The sequence below is a fragment of the Nycticebus coucang genome, chromosome 10 (assembly GCF_027406575.1).
Source record: "Nycticebus coucang isolate mNycCou1 chromosome 10, mNycCou1.pri, whole genome shotgun sequence".
Classification (NCBI taxonomy): Eukaryota; Metazoa; Chordata; class Mammalia; order Primates; family Lorisidae; genus Nycticebus; species Nycticebus coucang.
The window spans coordinates 82,132,167-82,151,733 of NC_069789.1; the positions used below are offsets into that span (position 1 = coordinate 82,132,167).

The 19,567-nt window shown below is 36.3% G+C and overlaps 1 protein-coding gene and 1 pseudogene across 4 annotated transcripts in view; one reads left to right on the forward strand and one right to left on the reverse strand.

Moving 5' to 3' along the window:
• Positions 1-19,567, reverse strand: part of CEP350 (centrosomal protein 350) — a 193,870-nt gene that overhangs the window by 107,350 nt on the left and 66,953 nt on the right. For all 4 annotated transcript variants that reach the window (XM_053607967.1, XM_053607968.1, XM_053607965.1 and 1 more), the window contains 3 exons: positions 15,929-16,989; positions 14,527-14,677; positions 12,161-12,333 (listed from right to left, as the gene is read on the reverse strand). In XM_053607967.1, the coding sequence (XP_053463942.1) occupies positions 12,161-12,333; positions 14,527-14,677; positions 15,929-16,989 (1,385 nt within the window). The remainder of the gene's footprint in view (positions 1-12,160; positions 12,334-14,526; positions 14,678-15,928; positions 16,990-19,567) is intronic.
• LOC128597932 (uncharacterized) lies at positions 7,373-7,462 on the forward strand (annotated as a pseudogene).

Here is a 19,567-nt window from a genome sequence, read left to right on the forward strand (position 1 = left end):
AAAGACCAGGATAATCCTAAACTACAAAAGTAAACCCACCTAGAAAACACTGATCAAATTCCAACTTCCACAGTTGCAAAACGATAAAATGTCCACCGGACTCTCGAAAGTTTTATCAATATTCTCAATAAATGTGAATGGTTTAAATTGTCCCCTAAAGAGGCATAGGTTGGTTGACTGGATACAAAAACTCAAGCCAGATATCTGCTGCATACAAGAATGACATCTTACATTAAAAGACAAATATAGACTCAAGGTAAAGGGATGGTCATCTATACTCCAGGCAAATGGAAAGCAGAAAAAAGCAGGCGTTGCAATGCTATTCGCAGACACAATAGGCTTTAAAGCAACCAAAATAAGGAAGGATAAGGATGGAATCTTCATATTTGTTAAAGGTAATACTCAATATGATGAGATTTCAATTATTAATATTTATGCACCCAACCAGAACACACCTCAATTTATAAGAGAAACTCTAACAGACATGAGCAACTTGATTTCCTCCAGTTCCATAGTAGTTGGAGATTTTAACACCCCTTTAGCAGTGCTGGATAGATCCTCCAAAAAGAAGCTAACCAAAGACATTTTAGATTTAAACTTAACCATTCAACATCTGGACATAACAGACATCTACAGAACATTTCATCCCAGCAAAACTGAATACACATTCTTGTCATCAGCCCTTCAAAATCGACCACATCCTAGGCCACAAATCTAACCTCAGCAAATTTTAAAAAATAGAAATTATTCCTTGCATCTTCTCGGAACACCATGGAATAAAAGTTGAACTCAGTAACAACAGGAACCTGAATACCCATACAAAAACATGGAAGCTAAGCAATCTTATGCTGAAGGATAGACGGGTTATAGATGAGATTAGGAAGGAAATCACCAAATTTTTGGAACAAAACAACAATCAAGACACGAATTACCAGAACCCCTGGGATACCGCAAAGGCAGTCCTAAGAGGGAAATTTATAGCACTGCAAGCCTTCCTCAAGAAAACGGAAAGAGAGGAAGTTAATAACTTAATGGGACATCTCGAGCAACTGGATAATGAAGAACACTCCAATCCCAAACCCAGCAGAAGAAAAGAAATAACCAAAATCAGAGCAGAATTAAATTAAATTGAAAACAAAAGAATTATACAACAGATCAATAAATTCAAAAGTTGGTTTTTTGAAAAGATCAATAAAATAGATGAACCTTTGGCCAACCTAACCAGGAAAAAAAGAGTGAAATCTCTAATTTCATCAATCAGAAATGGTAATGATGAAGTAACAACAGACCCCTCAGAAATTCAAAAAATCCTTAACGAATACTCCAAGAAACACTACTCTCAGAAATATGAAAATCTGAAAGAAATCAACCAATTCCTGGAAGTACACCACCTACCAAGAAGTAGCCAGAATGAAGTAGAAATGCTGAACAGGCCAATATCAACTTCTGAAATAGCATCAACTATACAAAATCTCCCTAAAAAGAAAAGCCCAGGACTAGATGGCTTTACGTCAGAATTCTACCAAACGTTTAAAGAAGAACTAGTACCTATATTACTTACTAAACCTCTTCGAAAATATAGAAAAAGAAGGAATATTACCCAACACATTCTACAAAGCAAACATCACCTTGATCCCCAAACCAGGGAAAGACCCAACAAGAAAAGAAAATTATAGACCAATATTACTAATGAATATTGATGATAAAATACTCAATAAGATCCTAACAAACAGAATCCAACAACACATCAAAAAAATTATACACCACGACCAAGTGGGATTTATCCCAGGGTCTCAAGGCTGGTTCAATATACGTAAATCTACAAATGTAATTTAGCACATAAACAAACTAAAAATTAAGGACCATATGATTCTTTCAATTGATGCAGAAAAAGCTTTTGATAATATCCAGCATCCCTTCATGATCAGAACACTTAAGAAAATTGGTATAGAAGGGACATTTCTTAAACTAATAGAGGCCATCTACAGGAAACCCACAGCCAATAATTTCGTATTAAATGGAGTTAAACTGAAATCATTTCCACTTAGATCAGGAACCAGGCAAGATTGCCCATTGTCTCCATTGCTCTTTAACACTGTAATGGAAGTTTTAGCCATTGCAATTAGGGAAGAAAAGGCAATCAAAGGTATCCAGATAGGGTCAGAAGAGATCAAACTTTCACTCTTCACAGATGATATGATCGTATATCTGGAAAACACTAGGGATTCTACTACAAAACTTTTAAAAGTGATCAAGGAACACAGCAATGTCTCAGGCTACAAAATCAACACCCATAAATCTGTAGCCTTTATATATATACCAACAATAACCAAGCCGAAAAAACAGTCAAGGACTCTATTCCTTTCACAGTAGTGCCAAAGAAGATGAAATATTTGGGAGTATACCTAACAAACAACATGAAAGATCTCTACAAAGAGAACTATGAAACTTTAAGAAAAGAAATAGCTGAAGATGTTAACAAATGGAAAAACATACCATGCTCATGGCTGGGAAGAATCAACATTGTTAAAATGTCTATACTACCCAAAGCAATATATAATTTTAATGCATTCCTATTAAAGCTTCATTGTCATATTTTAAAGATCTTGAAAAAATAATACTTCGTTTTATATGGAATCAGAAAAAAAACCTCAAATAGCCAAAACATTACTCAGCAATAAAAACACAGCAGAAGGAATCATGCTACCAGACCTGAGACTGTACTATAAATCGATAGTGATCAAAACAGCATGGTATTGGCACAAAACCAGAGAAGTACTGTCTGGAACAGAATAGAGAACCAAGACATGAATCCAGCTACTTACCGTTATTTGATCTTTGACAAGCCAATTAAAAACATTCAGTGGGGAAAAGATTCCCCATTTAACAAATGGTGCTGGGTGAACTGGCTGGCAACCTGTAGAAGATTGAAACTGGACCCACACCTTTCACCATTAACTAAGATAGACTCTCACTGGATAAAAGATTTAAACTTAAGACATGAAACTATAAAAATACTTGAAGTAAGTGCAGGGAAAACTCTTGAAGGAATCGGCCTGGGTGAATATTTTATGAGGAGGACCCCCCAGGCAATTGAAGCAGTATCAAAAATACACTACTGGGACCTGATCAAACTAAAAAGCTTCTGCATAGCCAAGAACATAGTAAGTAAAGCAAGCAGACAGCCCTCAGAATGGGAGAAAATATTTGCAGGTTATACCTCCGATAAAGGTCTAATAACCAGAATCTACAGAGAACTCAAACGTATTGGCAAGAAAAGAACAAGTGATCCCATCTCAGGGTGGGCAAGGGATTTGAAGAGAAAGTTCTCTAAAGAAAACAGACGCACAATCTACAAACACATGGAAAAAAGCTCATTATCCTTAATCATCAGAGAAATGCAAATCAAAACTACTTTGAGATATCACCTAATCCCAGTAAGAGTAGCCCACATAACAAAATCCCAAAACGAGAGATGTTGGCGTGGATGCGGAGAAAAGGGCACACTTCTACACTGCTGGTGGGAATGCACATTAATACGTTCCTTCTGGAAGGATGTTTGGAGAATACTTAGAGACCTAAAAATAGACCTGCCATTCGATCCTATAATTCCTTTACTAGGTTTATACCCAGAAGACCAAAAGTCACAATATAACAAAGACATCTGCACCAGAATGTTTATTGCAGCCCAATTCATAATCGCTAAGTCGTGGAAGAAGCCCAAGTGTCCATCAACCCACGAATGGACTAGCAAATTGTGGTACATGTATACCATGGAATATTATGCAGCTTTAAAGAAAGATGGAGACTTTGCCTCTTTCATGTTTACATGGATGGAGCTGGAACATATTCTTCTTAGCAAAGTATCTCAGGAATGGAAGAAAAAGTATCCTATGTACTCAGCTCTACTATGAAGCTAAGTTATAGCTTTCACATGAAGGGTATAACCCAACTATAGCACAAGACTATGGGGAGAGGGCCAAGGAAGGGGAAGGGAGGCGGGAGGTTTTGGTGGAGGGATGGTTATGGGTGGGGTCACATCTCCGGTGCATCTTAGAATGGGTACAGGCAAAACTTACTAAATGCAGGATGCAAATGCCTACATACAGTAACTAAGAAAATGCCATGAAGGCTACGTTGAACAGTTTGATGAGAATATTTCAGATTGTATATCAAACCTGCACATTGTACCCCTTGATTGCACTAATGTACACAGCTATGACTTAACAATAAAAATAAATAAATTAAAAAAAAAAAGAAGACAGATGCATGATCTACAAACACATGAAAAAAAGCTCATCATCCTTAATCATTAGAGAAATGCAAATGAAAACTACTTTGAGATATCACCTAACCCCAGTAAGAGTAGCCCACATAACAAAATCCCAAAACCAGAGATGTTAGCGTGGATGTGGAGAAAAGGCACACTTTTACACTGCTGGTGGGAATGCCCACTAATACGTTCCTTCTGGAAGGATGTTTGGAGAATACCTAGAGACCTAAAAATAGACCTGCCATTCGATCCTATAATTCCTTTACTAGGTTTATACACAGAAGACCAAAAATCACAATATAACAAAGACATCTGTACCAGAATGTTTATTGTGGCTCAATTCATAATTGCCAAGTCATGGAAGAAGCCCAAGTGCCCATGGCCCCACAAATGGACTAGCAAATTGTGGTACATGTATACCATGGAATATTATGCAGCCTTAAAGAAAGATGGAGACTTTACCTCTTTCATGTTTACATGGATGGAGCTGGAACATATTTTTCTTAGCAAAGTATCTCAGGAATGGAAGAAAAAGTATCCTATGTACTCAGCCCTACTATGAAGCTAAATTATAGCTTTCACATGAAGGCTATAACCCAACTATAGCACAAGACTATGAGGAAAAGGCCAAGGAAGGGGAAGGGAGGGGGGAGGTTAGGGTGGAGGGAGGGTAATGGATGGGGCCACACCTACGGTGCATCTTAGAATGGGTACAGGCGAAACTTACTAAGGGCAGAATACAAATGCCTACATACGGTAACTAAGAAAATGCCATGAAGGCTACATTGAACAGTTTGATGAGCATATTTCAGATTGTATATGAAATCAGCACATTGTACCCCTTGACTGCACTAATGTACACAGCTATGATTTAACAATAAAAAAAAAAAAAAGAACTGAAAAAGAAAAAAGAAAAAATTCTGGAGATGAGTGGTGGGATGGTTGCACAATAGTGTGAATGTACTTAATGCTACTGAACTGTACACTTAAAACACACAAGAAAAACTAAGATATTATTATTCATTTAGAAAAATTATTCAATCTAAAGTGTATTTATGGTCCCTAGGGTAGAAGCAAGTTGTTAATACTGATTATCTCTAATTTTTCTGTAATAATTATAAAAATGAAATATTCCTGTCATAATGTTATTATATTATAATATTATTATATTATAATATTATGACAGGAATATTTTATTCATTCATTTAATATTGCTCTTTATCAATAAATAAATTATTTTAAAACATCTCTTAGCTTCAAACAACTAGAAATTGTAGACAATCAATATTCTGTGCAATAAAGATCTAAATTCCAAGTAATGGACCCATATGAAAAGAAACATTTGCCCCTACGTTAAAAGACGGCCAAATGGGTGCAGTGACTGTAGCTCAACAGCTAGGGCACCAGCCACATACACTGGTGCTGGTGGGTTTGAAACCAGCACCAGGCCTGCCAAACAACAATGACAACTACAACCAAAAAAAAAAAAAAAATTAGCTATTTGGGAGGCCAAGGCAAGAGAATCGCTTAAGCCCAAGAATTTGAGGTTGCTGTGAGCTGTGATGCCACAGCAGTCTATTGAGGGTGACATAGTAAGACTCATTCTAAAAAAAAAAAAAAGATGGCCAATTGTATATATCATCTTACAGTTAAAGTAAAATTGTTTTCTTAGGACTACCATCTACTTTCAACTACACTGGGTAATTTTCACACAGAGCATGCAAACATTCTTTTGTACCACCAGACGGAGCATAAACAAGAAAAATTACACTGATTTTAGAACTTGGGAATGGGGGGAAAACTAAGTTAAAAATGATGCTATGGAAAGTAAAATGTAACGGTATTTTTTTCCTCTGGCATTGTGAAAGGAGATTAGGGAAACTGAAAGCCACAAAATACTATGTATATGTCATCGAATCTATTTTAGATTAAAAAACCTACCTTAAATCATACTGCTTATCCTCATATATTTGATACATTATTGTGACATTTTTTGAATTGTACAACATGTCACAGTAGAAGGGAGAATGGATTGAGGAGTCATAAGTTAGAATCTGGGCTTATCCAATAACAAGTTAGTGACCTTAGGTAAGACATTAACATAAAAAAGAATAACAAATGCAAAATAAAAGCAAGATCACCATTTCCTAAAATGTTCATCTTAATTCTAATGCCACAAAACATTGGTTAAAAGAAAGGATTCTGTAGTCAAATAAATTTGGAAAATGCTTCATACCATACAAGGTCTGACAATTAAGTATATGAACTCATCCTGAGTATCACTGTGATTGAAGTACTGCCCGTGGGAAGCTATGCAGCAATGCCAGTGCCTATTCCACCCTTCAACACAGCTTTGAAACTTTCTTTATGGAATGATCATCTGAGTTATCTTTGTATGAAGTCTGATGTTTAAGTTCTTGAACTTGCCATTGTGCATTTATGTTGTTAGCACTGTACAAACAACTGTAAAATAGAAGCAATTTTTGGGGGGGTAATTAAGATTTCATTACCTTAGTATATCAGTGTCTCACAGCTGTGTTTGTGTCACTGTGTGGTGGTACCTTGCTGAGTATAGTTCATTATCATTACTGCATGTTTTTGTGGGCCATATGTTGATAGCTCTGAAAGTCATTCTAGACAGAGTTCCAAAATTGCTTTGAAGGATGGAGTAGGCACCAGCATCAGTGCATAGCTTCCCAAAAGGAGGACTTTGAAGGTGACTGTTAGGATATTCAGCAATGAGGTACATAGCACTTTTTCTAGGATATGTTCACGAACTTAACTTAGGCCTCATATAGTCTCAGCCTTATACTAAAATAAATAATGCATATTAGCATATTAAAATTGTTGATAAGTCCTATGGGAAAGAAGCCTGTTTCACCCTAGAAGCATTTTCCAAATGTATGGAACCATGGAGCTCTTTTATTATTAAAACACCTATAAAAAGCCTATCCCAATGAAACTATATTTCACAAGAAAAGATAGACTTTGAGAAATGCTGGTGAAATGATATTTAAATGTCTCAGAAACATGTTCAGGACACTTCTAGTCTGCAACAGAGTTATACTAGGTTAATGATTAAGAAATAATGTCTCATGTTTGCTTTGGCAGCATATATTCTAAAATTGGAATGATACATGGCTCCTGTACAAGGATGACATATACATTCATAAAGCCTTCCATATTAAAAAAATTATTTAATTAAAAAAAAAAAAATTTCTTTTTTTTTGGCAGTTTTTGGCCATGGCTGGGTTTGAACCCGCCACCTCCGGCATATGGGGCCGGCACCCTTTGAGTCACAGGCACCATCCCTAATTTTTAAATTTTTTAAAAATTATTATTTTTTATTTTTATTTTTATTGAGACAGAGTCTCCAGGTGTTGCCCTCAGTAGAGTGATGTGGCATCACAGCTCATAGCAACCTCCAACTCTTGTGCTTAAGCAATGCTCTTGCCTCAGCCTCCCAAGTAGCTGGGACTACAGGCACCCACCACAATATTCAGCTATTTCTTTTTTGTTGCATTATTGTTTTAGCTGGCCCAGGCAGGGTTCAAACCCGCCAGCCTTGGTGTATGTGGCTGGCACCTCTACCCACTGAGCTACGGGCACAGCCAAATTAAAAAATTATTTTTAAAAACAATATAAATAGGCTCAGTGCCTGTAATACAGTGGTTACGGCACACGGAGACTGGCGAGTTCGAACCCGGCCGGACCAGCTAAACAATGACAACTGTAACAACAACAACAAAATAGCCAGGCATTGTGGCAGGCGCCTGTAATCCCAGCTACTTGGGAGGCTGAGGCAACAGAATCGCTTAAACCCAAAGAGTTTCAGGTTGCTGTGAGCTGTGACGCCACAGCACTCTACTGAGTGTAGCATAATGAGACTGTCTCAAAAAAATATATATATATATATGTGTGTGTGTATATATGGCAGTACCTGTGGCTCAGTGGGCAGGGCACCAGCCCCATATACCAAGGGTGGCAGGTTCGAACCCAGCCCTAGCCAAACTGCAACAAAAAAATAGCTGGGTGTTGTGGCAGGTGCCTATAATCCCAGCTACTCGGGAGGCTGAGGCAAGAGAATTGCCTAAACCCAGGAGTTGGAGGTTGCTGTGAGTCACAGCGCTCTACTGAGGGCAATAAATTGAGACTATGTCTCTTAAAAAAAAAAAAAAACTATATGTATGCCTATATATCACAAAAAGACAAAAAAATATTAAAGGAAAATTTCTCCTAGCATTCTCATTGGAAATAAACTGGCACTAGCTTCCTGAAAGGCTACTAATTCAGTAAAACGAATCCAAATTTTAAACAAGGCACAATCTCTACCCCATTATCTCAACTCTAGGATTTTCCATTACAAGGAAAAAAGACAAATGCATAATGATATATTTATAAGGATATTCAATGCAATAGTATTTATTATGGATAAAAGAAAAAAGAAATAGCCTATATATGGGTGATGCCTGTGGCTCAGTGAGCAGGGCGCTGGCCTCCTATACCGAGGGTGGCGGGTTCAAACCCGGACCCAGCCTAACTGCAACAAAAAAAATAGCCAGGCATTGTGGTAGGCGCCTGTAGTCCCAGCTACTTGGGAGGCTGAGGCAAGGGAATCACCTAAGCCCAGGAGTTGGAGGTTGGAGGTTGCTGTGAGCTGTGTGACACCACTGCACTCTACCGAGGGCAATAAAGTAAAACTCTGTCTCTACAAAAAAAAAAAAGAAAAAGAAAAGAAAGAAAATAGTCTAAATATCTAGCAATGGAGAATTAGCTATACAAATCACAATATATTAAAATAAAAGAACACTAGGTAGTCTTACAAATAGTAGTCCATATTCACTGATAGAAAACAATATCCATAACCTATAGATAGAACAAAATAGCATGTAAAATATACCCCAGGCCCATAAAACATATCCCAGGCACTATATTTATGTATGTCTAAAAATTGTCTGGAAGTATTCTTACTAAAAATGTTAACATTTCATACCCATTAGGATGTCCTATTTATCACCAAAAAAAAAAAAAAAACTCAGAAAATACAAGGTATAGAATTTTACATTGCTGATGGGAATGAAAAATGGTGTAGCTACTATGGAAAACACATGGCAGTTTCTTCAAAATATTAAACATGGAATTACTATTTTATCCAATGATTCTACCTCTGAGTATGTACACAGAAGAATTAAAAGCAGATGGGTTGGTGCCTATAGCTCAGCAGCTAGGGCGCCAGCCACATGCACCAGGGCTGGTAGGTTCCAATCCAGCCCAGGCCTGCCAAACAACAATGACAATTGCAACAACAACAAAAAAAAACAGCTAGGCATTGTGGCAGGCGCTTGTAGTCCCAGCTACTTGGGAGGGTGAGGCAAGAGAATCACTTAAGCCCAAGAGTTTGAGGTTGCTGTGAGCTGTAACGCCATTGTACTCTAACAAGGGTGACATAGTGAGATGCTGTCTCAAGAAAAAAAAAAAAGCAGAGACTCAAACAGATATTTGTTCATCAAAGTTTACAGCATCATCATTCACAATAGTCAAAAGGAGGAAACAACCATAATGTCCATCAACAGATGAATGGATAAACCAAGTATGGTACATACACAGAATGGAGTATTATTCAGCCCTAAAAAGAACGACAATCTAATATATGCTACAACACAGATGAATCTTGAGAACTTTATGCTAAGTGAAATAAGTCACACAAAAGAACAAATACTGAATGATTCCACTTATACGAATTATCTACAGCAGTCAAATTCATAGAGATAGAAAATAGAACACTGGTTCCTAGTGTCTAAAGGACACAGGAATATATAGTTATTATTTAATGACTAAAGAGTTTCAGTATAGGAACATGAACAAGTTTTAGAGATGAGAATGGGAATGGTTGCACAATAATATGAATGTACTTAATGTCACTGAACTGTACATGCCAAAATGGTTAAAATTATAACCATTTTAAATATGCTAAAATGATACATGTTATAGTATATTTTACCACAAAGTAAAATAAATATTTTTAAATATTAACACTGGTTATCTCTAAGTGAAGGGATTACAGGTGATTTTTTTTTTTTTGTAGAGACAGAGTCTCACTTTACTGCCCTCGGTAGAGTGCCGTGGCATCACACGGCTCACAGCAACCTGCAGCTATTGGGCTTATGTGATTCTCTTGCCTCAGCCTCCCGAGCAGCTAGGACTACAGGCACCTGCCACAACGCCCAGCTATTTTTTGGTTGCAGTTTGGCTGGGGCTGGGTTTGAACCCACCACCCTCGGTATATGGGGCCAGCGCTCTACTCACTGAGCCACAGGCACCGCCCAGATGATTTATTTTTAAATATAATTTTCTATGCTGACTGATTTCTTCCCCCTCCCTGTGCTCCTTTCTTCCTTTTTAATTAAATGAGCAGGGTTTATCTTTACAATTAAAAAAAACTATTTTGGAAGGAAAATCATTCCCTAGCTATTCTGTGGGCTTAAGAAGCCTTTGCCTAATCATTTATCTATTCACCTATAGGCCTACAGCACAAACTACAGCCAGGAGTAGAACTATAGACATTGAAAAATATCTCAATCACTGAAAAATATTTACTGAGTGTCAACAGGCCAGCCTCTATACTAGGTATTGGAATGTACATATTATGTATGTCTGCTAACTTCATATAAGCTTGAAAATTACCAAATGAAGCATCTATTACCATCTCTATTTTATAAATAAGAAAAATTGAATATTACACGTATTTAATGATACTCAGAGATGTATATGATATAGCATTAAGTTTTTTAAAAAAGCAATTGCAAAGCAATTATTATTTGCATTTTTTTTGGAGACAGGATCTCACTTTGTCCTCCCAGTTAGAATACAGTGGCATCATCACAGCTCACTGCAACATCAAACTTCTGGGCTCAAGTGACCTTCCTGCCTCAGCCTCCCAAGTAGCTGGGACTACAGGCATGCACCACCACGCCTAGCTAATTTTTTCTATTTTTGTAGGAATGGGGTCTCCCTCTTGCTCATCCCAGGCTGGTCTTGAACTCCTGACCTCAAACAATATTCCCACCTCAGTCTCTCAAAGTGCTAGAATTACAGATATAAGCCACCATGTAGAGCCTTGCTTTTTTTTTTTTTTCCTGCAGTTTTTGGCCGGGGCTGGGTTTGAACCCACCACCTCCAGCATATGGGGTTGGCGCTCCACTCCTTTGAGCCACAAGCGCCACCCTACCTTGCTTTTGTTTTTATAAAGGAGTCTTTGTGGCTTTATGTGTATATTGAAAAAACAGGCATAAAAATGGTAGTAGTAGTTATTTCTGAGCAAAAGGATCAAGGAAGATTTGTATTTATTGAATGAGTGTTTAATGTATAATTCTTAATTTATTACCATTGCAGATGTATCCCTTTTGTATTAAAAGATTTATAATGTTATTTATAAAAGATATTTAATAATGATAAATAAATATTGAAGCTAATTACATTATTATCATAAAGAAATTCCTGTTCATTTTTTGGTTGTTTAGGGATAGGGTCTCACTCTGTCATGTAGGCTGGAATACAGTGACACAATCATAGCTTATTATAGCCTCAAATTCCTGGGCTCACGCAATCCTCCTATCGCCTCAGCCTCCCCAATAGCTAAGATTACAGGTGTGTACTTCTACATGCAGCTGTTTAATTTTTTGTAGAGATGAGGTCTCACTATGTTGCCAGCCTAGTCTCAAATTTCTGACCTCAAGTGATTCTCACCCTCCCAAAGTGCTGGGATTACACACATAAGCCTCTGTGCCTGGCCTTCCTTTAACTTCCTATGGAATCAAATCATAATTTTAGATCACTACCACAAAATCATTGATAAGAGAAAAGGTCACCATATAGAATTCCACTTACATTCTGTCTTTTCCTTTTTTCCTTTCTTTCCTTTGGAAGAAGTAGATGAACGAGATGATGCAGCAGAACGGGCTTCTGATGAATGCTGGGAAGTAATATCCACAGAGGAAAGATCATAGGCCAACTTTCTGCCAGAATGGTCCTCTTGAATGCCTAAAGTGCTACCACCAATACTGTCAAAGAATAAGTAACAGTGGTTCAAAAAAGAAATAAAAAATCTTACATCACCGCTAAAATCAAAGATATCTAAAAATCAGTAGGAGAATGTAACTAAAATCAAAGATGGCTTCCACTATATTGTTTTTCTTACTACCATAAATTGGATTTTTCCTGTGGCTTAATTTTATTACCGTGGAAAAATTGCAGGTGAATCATTTATTGTATGAAACCAATAAAAAACTAATATTTCAGACACATACAGGAAAAAAACAGAATGTTGAATAATGGGAAATGTGGCCTCAATTTTTATTAAATTTATAATTTTATATATTGTATCTATTTCCCCTCTGATGGTCTTATAAAAAAATAATAATTTAGGATGGCACCTGTGGTTCAGTGGGTAGAGCACCGGACCCATATACAGAGGGTGGCCGGATAAAACCCGGCCCTGGCCAAACTGCAAAACAAAAAAATAGCCAGGTGTTGTGGCGGGTACCTGTAGTCCCAGCTCCTCCAGAGGCTAAGTAAAGAGAACTGCCTAAACCCAGGAACTGGAGGTTGCTGTGAGCTGTGCCACCACAGCATTCTACTGAGGGTGATAAAGTGAGACTCTGTCTCAAAAAAATAATAATAATAATAATTTAAAATCTTGTATTTCAACCAGGAAATAAAATGCATCAAATCATATTGAATGGTGATATTAAAAGTCACTGCAATAAATTCCTTAACCTTTATTTAAAAATTTAATTTTTCAAAAAAAAAAAAAAAAAAAAAAATTTAATTTTTCTAAGAGTATCAAAAAATTTAATTAAAATCTCTCACACTTTTTCTCCATAAAAGGTAGTAAATAAATATATTTAGATTTCCTACTTCTAAATATATATACATACATATTTAAAAAATCAGATTTCTCATTTAAGTAGAAATGATTTAAAATGAGGGAGATGGGTAAGGGATGAACTATATATCCAATTCAAATTATACCAAAAGCCAAATATAAACAGAAGTAAATTTTCCTAAAGGGAAAAAAATGAAAACTATACTTTTCCTGATATAATTTTTAATTCATATTTCTATTAATCAAAGTAGATTTAACTAATTTTTGTACAATCACCTGTTTTATGTGAACTGTAACATGTGAATGTGAAAAAATCGTGAATATGAATAATTACAGATTAATTTATATGATAAAATTTAGGGAGAAAATTCTCTCTAGCAAAGTCTGACTCATTTAATATGTAAGTTTGTGAGTTTGTACAAGTGATTTAACTTCTGGTCTTCAGTTTCCTCTCTAAAATAGAAATAATAATAATAATACCACATCAGGCTATTATAAAAATGAATTAATACAGGTAAAATACCTTAGTTATATTCTTGCACAGTAAGTGCTTAATAATCATTAGATATTATAATCATTATTATTTTTTAAAGCGTTATAAAACTTAAGATGTTTTCTTGATTATAAAAAAATTTCTTTATTATTTGGGACCATGGAATCCTAATCTGATCTTCCTCAATTCCATCACAGAAAATCACTTCTTAAGCTTCTTACATTAGTACACCACGGAATAGCTTCCAAGCAGTACTATCTTCTACTGGAGATTCACATGTTGATTTTTTTTTTTATTTTTTATTTTTATTATTAAATCATAGCTGTGTACATGAATGCGATCGTGGGGCACCATACACTTGTTTTATAGACCATTTGACATATTTTCATCACACTGGTTAACATAGCCTTCCTGGTATTTTCTTAGTTATTGTGTTAAGACATTTACATTCTTACATTTACTAAGTTTCACATGTACCCTTGTAAGATGCACCGTACACATGTTGATTTAACAACCTATATTCTGCTTAATATATGCCTGACCCTGTTTCAAGTATTTTTTAGTTCACTGAATACTCTAACAATTCTATGAGGTAAGCAGATACTATTATTTTCTTCATTTTACAGAGACGAAAACTGAGGCATAGGGAGGTTAAGTAATATGCACAAATAAAAAGAACTAATAATAATTAGGAGAGCCAGGATTTAATCAGGCAGTCTAGATCCAGAGCCCATGCTCTTAATAACCACTATGCTATGCAGCCTCTATGTGGATCTTTAAATAAGCAAAATTTGACTTAATATTCAGACCACAGTTCTCATTTGTACATTTTTCTCACTCTTTAAACTTTATTCTATGTTGCCAACATATTCTTACTTAGGTTCAACAGTTGATCTTTTTTCTGTCAAAGTCCCACTCCCTGGAGAGGAGACAAAATCATCTTCATATGAAATACTGCTTAGAGGGGTTGTGATGGCATTAAAAGGCTGTGATGCTGATATTCCTCTGTCCATCTTATCTTCAAACACTGTCCAAAATAATAATTGAAGCATGGTTAAAAACACAAACAAAGATATAAGCAAAGTATCTACATATGGAGATTAACCACATGGCCTTGGAGACATTTTAGTGTGACTTTATTATTTTCTTCAATTTACCTTTGTATGTAACAGTATATTTTTAACTTTTTACTAGAAAAATTTTCATACATATAAACAGAAAAAATTGTATAATGAAACCAATGCATTCATTATCTAGTTTTAACAGTAATACATGACCAATCTAAACTAAACCTCATACTCCCCCCACCTAGCACTCCCTGCCCAAAGTATTTTGAAACAAATACTATATTATCTCTAAATATTTCAGTGTTAACTATAAAATCTTAATAAAAATCTAATAGAAAATTTTAAGAATTCAATTTTCTTTTTTATAAAATTGGGGAAGTTTTTTTTTTTTTTTTTGAGACAGAGTCTCACTTTGTCCCCCCTAGTATGAGTGCCATGGCATCACAGGTCACAGCAACCTCAAACTCTTGGGCTTAAGCGATTCTTTTGCTTCAGCCTCCCAAGTAGCTGGAGCTACAGGTGCCCGCCATAACACCTGGCTATTTTTTATTGTTGTTGTTGTAGTTGTCATTGTTGTTTAGCAGTCCCAGGCTGGGTTCGAAACCACTAGCCCTGGTATATGTAGCCAGGACCCCAGCCACTGAGCTACCGGTGCTGAACCAAAGGAGGTTATTCTTTTAAGACTTTGCTTTCATCAAAAGAAATGAAGAGATCTTTCAAAATCAAAAGAAATTTAAATTACTACCAATACAAACAAGTGGCTAAACATAAGAGAGCAATAGCATATAAAGGTCTGTGCAAAATAAGTGCCTAAATATGAATTCTTGGAAAAAAGCAATGTGATACCCAGTTAAGCGTAAGATGAACAGATAAAATCAATTCATCTGTTAAACAGTTTGTTCATTATAAAGAGTGGAAATCTCCAACATGGAAATTCTAAGGTTATGTTAGCATTAGATGGGCAGAATCCACCTATAGCAGGAAGACGAGAGAAAGGGACTTAAAGGAATTTAGTCCATCATAGAAAAGGAAAGTTGTGTTGCAGAATTTCAGGCATAAAAAGGGAACATTAGAAGTTTATTGGTTTAGGACTCAAATACACAGCTACATTATTGTTCAAAAGCTGACTGCTATTAAAATTAAAGAATAACAGTTATAATTTATCTTAAGATAACATATAAATGGTATATAGCCTTACTTATTTTTCTCACCTTTTCCATATAACTGATACGATTTTGTAAAAATATTAATGACACTATTTGGACTTCCCTTTGCCAATTCTTCCCATGGTCCTCTGCTTTGTATACCACCTATGTGACCATAAAGTGGTGAGAATTTTTCAGCTTCCTTCTGAAACTCTTTGATGGGTTCGTAAGTATTTCTTTCTCCAGCACAAAATTCCTTTTCTTTTAAAATTTCTGCTACCGTCAAAAGAGGCTGTCCATCCTGGCCTCCCTCTTCTTCAGAGAGACTTCCCTCACTAAGAAGAGGACCATCACTGACTGAATCTATGCTGGAACCAAGCGACCTTTTGGCTCTGTCTTGAGAACAGGCTTGCATATCAGAGCTGGAAGAGTCAGTACGCCTCTTACACAACTGTGCCAGCAGCCCTTCTGGTTTAGGACCAGGGGATCTCATTCTAAAGCTTGATATGGCACTCTGAGGTCTTATCATCTCAGGAAGCTTTTTAAATTCACTAAGGTTGCCTATACCTGGAAGATCATCATCAAAAGTTGCATGAGATACACAGGTTCCCAGCATCTTCTGAATTCGGGCAGAGAAAACATCTTCAGCAACATCTTTCACAGGTGGACTTAGAGCCTTGGCCCAAGAGCCATCTTCTTGAGGTGCTTTCTGCACATCATACTCAGTATTCCATGTTGACCCATAGTTAATGTTGGCCCCAGCTAATTTCTTGGCTTCGCTTTCAATTCTGCTGGACAAAGAAGCAGCTGTTGCTTTCAAGGCTTCAATACGATCCAATTTACTCTTATATTGGCTGGTACTAGGTTTTAACAAGGCATCTGGCTGAGCAGCTGGTGAGGTCAGATATGGTTGAGGTGTAAAAGTTAATGGCCCTGAAGCTACATTATGGTTCTTCCTAGTTGGTAAAACAGATTCAAAATCCTTATGCAACATTCCTACATGCTCTAGATTCAAAAGATGAGAGAGTAAATTTCCAGCTGTTCCAACAAGAGGCTGTGGTTGAGAATGATGAACTCGTGGGCTCAGTCTATCAGGATGTATCCACGTAGGTTCCATCAAATCCCTTCTGGAAATGAAAAGTCATAATATGTTAGTTAACTAAATCACCATTTTTTAAAAGTTTCTTTCCCTTGTTATAAGAGTAATGCCTACACATTACTTTTAAAAAAGGATTAAAAAAAAGATCACTTGTAATTAAATAATCAAAAAGAGCCACTAGTAATATTTCATTTAGAATTATACCCTTCCAAACATTTTTCTATGTGTGTATATTGTGTTTTGATGGTGGTGTATGGGATTTTACCATACATACTGTTCTGCAAACTGCTTTCTCCAACTAAGACACTATATTTTTTTAAGCAAATAATTAAAGAGAGAGCATAAAAACCTTTAAAATTCTATGGAAAAAACTGTTCACAACATTGGCTTTATCCTTCTTGCCTTTAAAAATAATATTAAATAAAAGAGAAATGCTTAAGATCGCTAAATATTAATGCAGACATGATATAGATTAATTAAATATTTACTAAATGCTGAACATTTAACATGTATATACTAAATAGATAGTATATTTACAACCTACTTCTAAACAAATAAACATCAATTAAATGCAGAACTATGAGTATCAATTATAAATATTGATTGTCTATAAGATAGAGTGTCTATAAGCCTAGAAACAGAATAAAGCTGTCCTAGACAACATCATGTACACTGATCTATATTTCTTGGCTATAGACTCCCTCTTTGTTAAGGGATACTCAAGAGATTACAGGCTGATGTCAACTATTAAGACGCTTAAAAGAATAACATGAGGTTTGGGGCAGCAACTGTGGCTCAAAGGAATAGGGCACCGGCCCCATATGCCGGAGGTGGCGGGTTCAAACCCAGCCCTGGCCAAAAAACTGGAAAAAAAAAAAAAAAAAAAAAGAATAACATGAGGTTCTACCCTGAGTCTCGTCCATTATTTTTATTTATTTATATTTATTTATTTATTTTGAGACAGAGTCTCACTATGTCATCCTCGGTAGAGTCCCATGGCATCACAGCTCACAGCAACCTCTAACTCTTCTCTTGGGCTTAAGCAATTCTCTTGCCTCACCTTCCCAAGTAGCTGGGACTACAGGTGCCCGCCACAACGCCCAGCTATTTTTTTGTTGTAGTTCTCATTTTTGAGCAGGCCCGGGCTGGATTCAAACCCACCTACCTCAGTGTATGTGGCTGGCACCCATACCCACAGAGCTACAGGCACTGCCATTGTCCATTATTTTTATATTATGACATCTTTATGCTTATCAAATTTGCAGATGACAGAAAGCTGGGCAGCCTGGCGAACCCAACAAATGACCAAATTAGAATTAGAATTATTCATACAAGTTGAAACTCATGCAGGATATCCAACCTGTGGTCTACAGGCCGCATGCAGATTATTTGAGGACTGTTTTGCTTATATTTGTGGTGTCAGATATTATGAAATGTATGCATGGACCTTTTCTTTTGTTCATCAGCTTTTGTTAGTGTTTGGCCCAAGACAACTCTTATTCTTCTAACGTATACCAGAAAAGAAAAAAGGTTAGACAGCTCTGCAAAACAATGTAAAGCTCTACAACTGGACTCAAAAAAAAAAAAAAAAAAAAATCATCTGAAGGAGAGTAACCAGGGTGACAGGGAAGTTAAAAAGCATGTCAAGGAAAGATTTGGTTGGACATTAAATTGTATCAGTTTTTTATTCTGAATTTCTGCTAATAAGACTGGGTGGAACGAAGGAAGATTAGAGAATAGGTTCTATGTCACAGAATATAAATATAATAAACATAAGGTGTGAGTTTATTAGGGTCTAAACTAAGCTGGTAGTAACAGAAATACAAAGTAAGTTATAATATAAAAGATATTGATGAGTAAAAATTTAGGAATTTTAAATTCACATATTTAGAATGTTAATTTTATGGCAGGAAATATGCTAGTAGGAGACAAACAGTAAAAATGAAAATACTTAATTCCGTTAAGACTTAGTGTTACACTTCAGGATCTCAAGATCTACCAGGGATGACAGATTAATAAACAAATAACTAGGCTCGGCACCCGTAGCTCAGTGGTTAGGGCACCGGCCACACACACTGGCGAGTTTGAACCCAGCCCAAGTCTGTTAAACAACAGTGACGATAACAACAACAACAAAAATAGCCAGGTTTGAGGTTGCTATGAGCTGTGACACCATGGCACTCTACCAAGAAAGACATAGTAAGACTCTATCAAAAATAAATAAATAGGGGCGATGCCTGTGGCTCAAAGGAGTGGGGCGCTAGCCCCACATGCTGAAGGTGGCAGGTTCAAACCCAGCCCCGGCCAAAAACTTCAAAATAAACAAACAGCTAATACAAATAGTAAAGAACTAAAATAAAGATTTATCAAGTTCAATAGAGTATAGAGAGGGTAGCAATTAACTCTGCTAGTTGAGGGAAGTGCTTTTTGAGCTGGATCTTCAAGGTCTTCAAAGTCAGATATACGGTATAATTTGGAGTTTCCCAGGTAGTTAAGAATGATGAAAAATGAAGGACAAGGAAAAGAAATGCCACAACTTCAAGCATAAAGTAACATGCTTTTAAGCATAAAGATATGTTAAGAAAACTATTAACAGGAATTGGGAA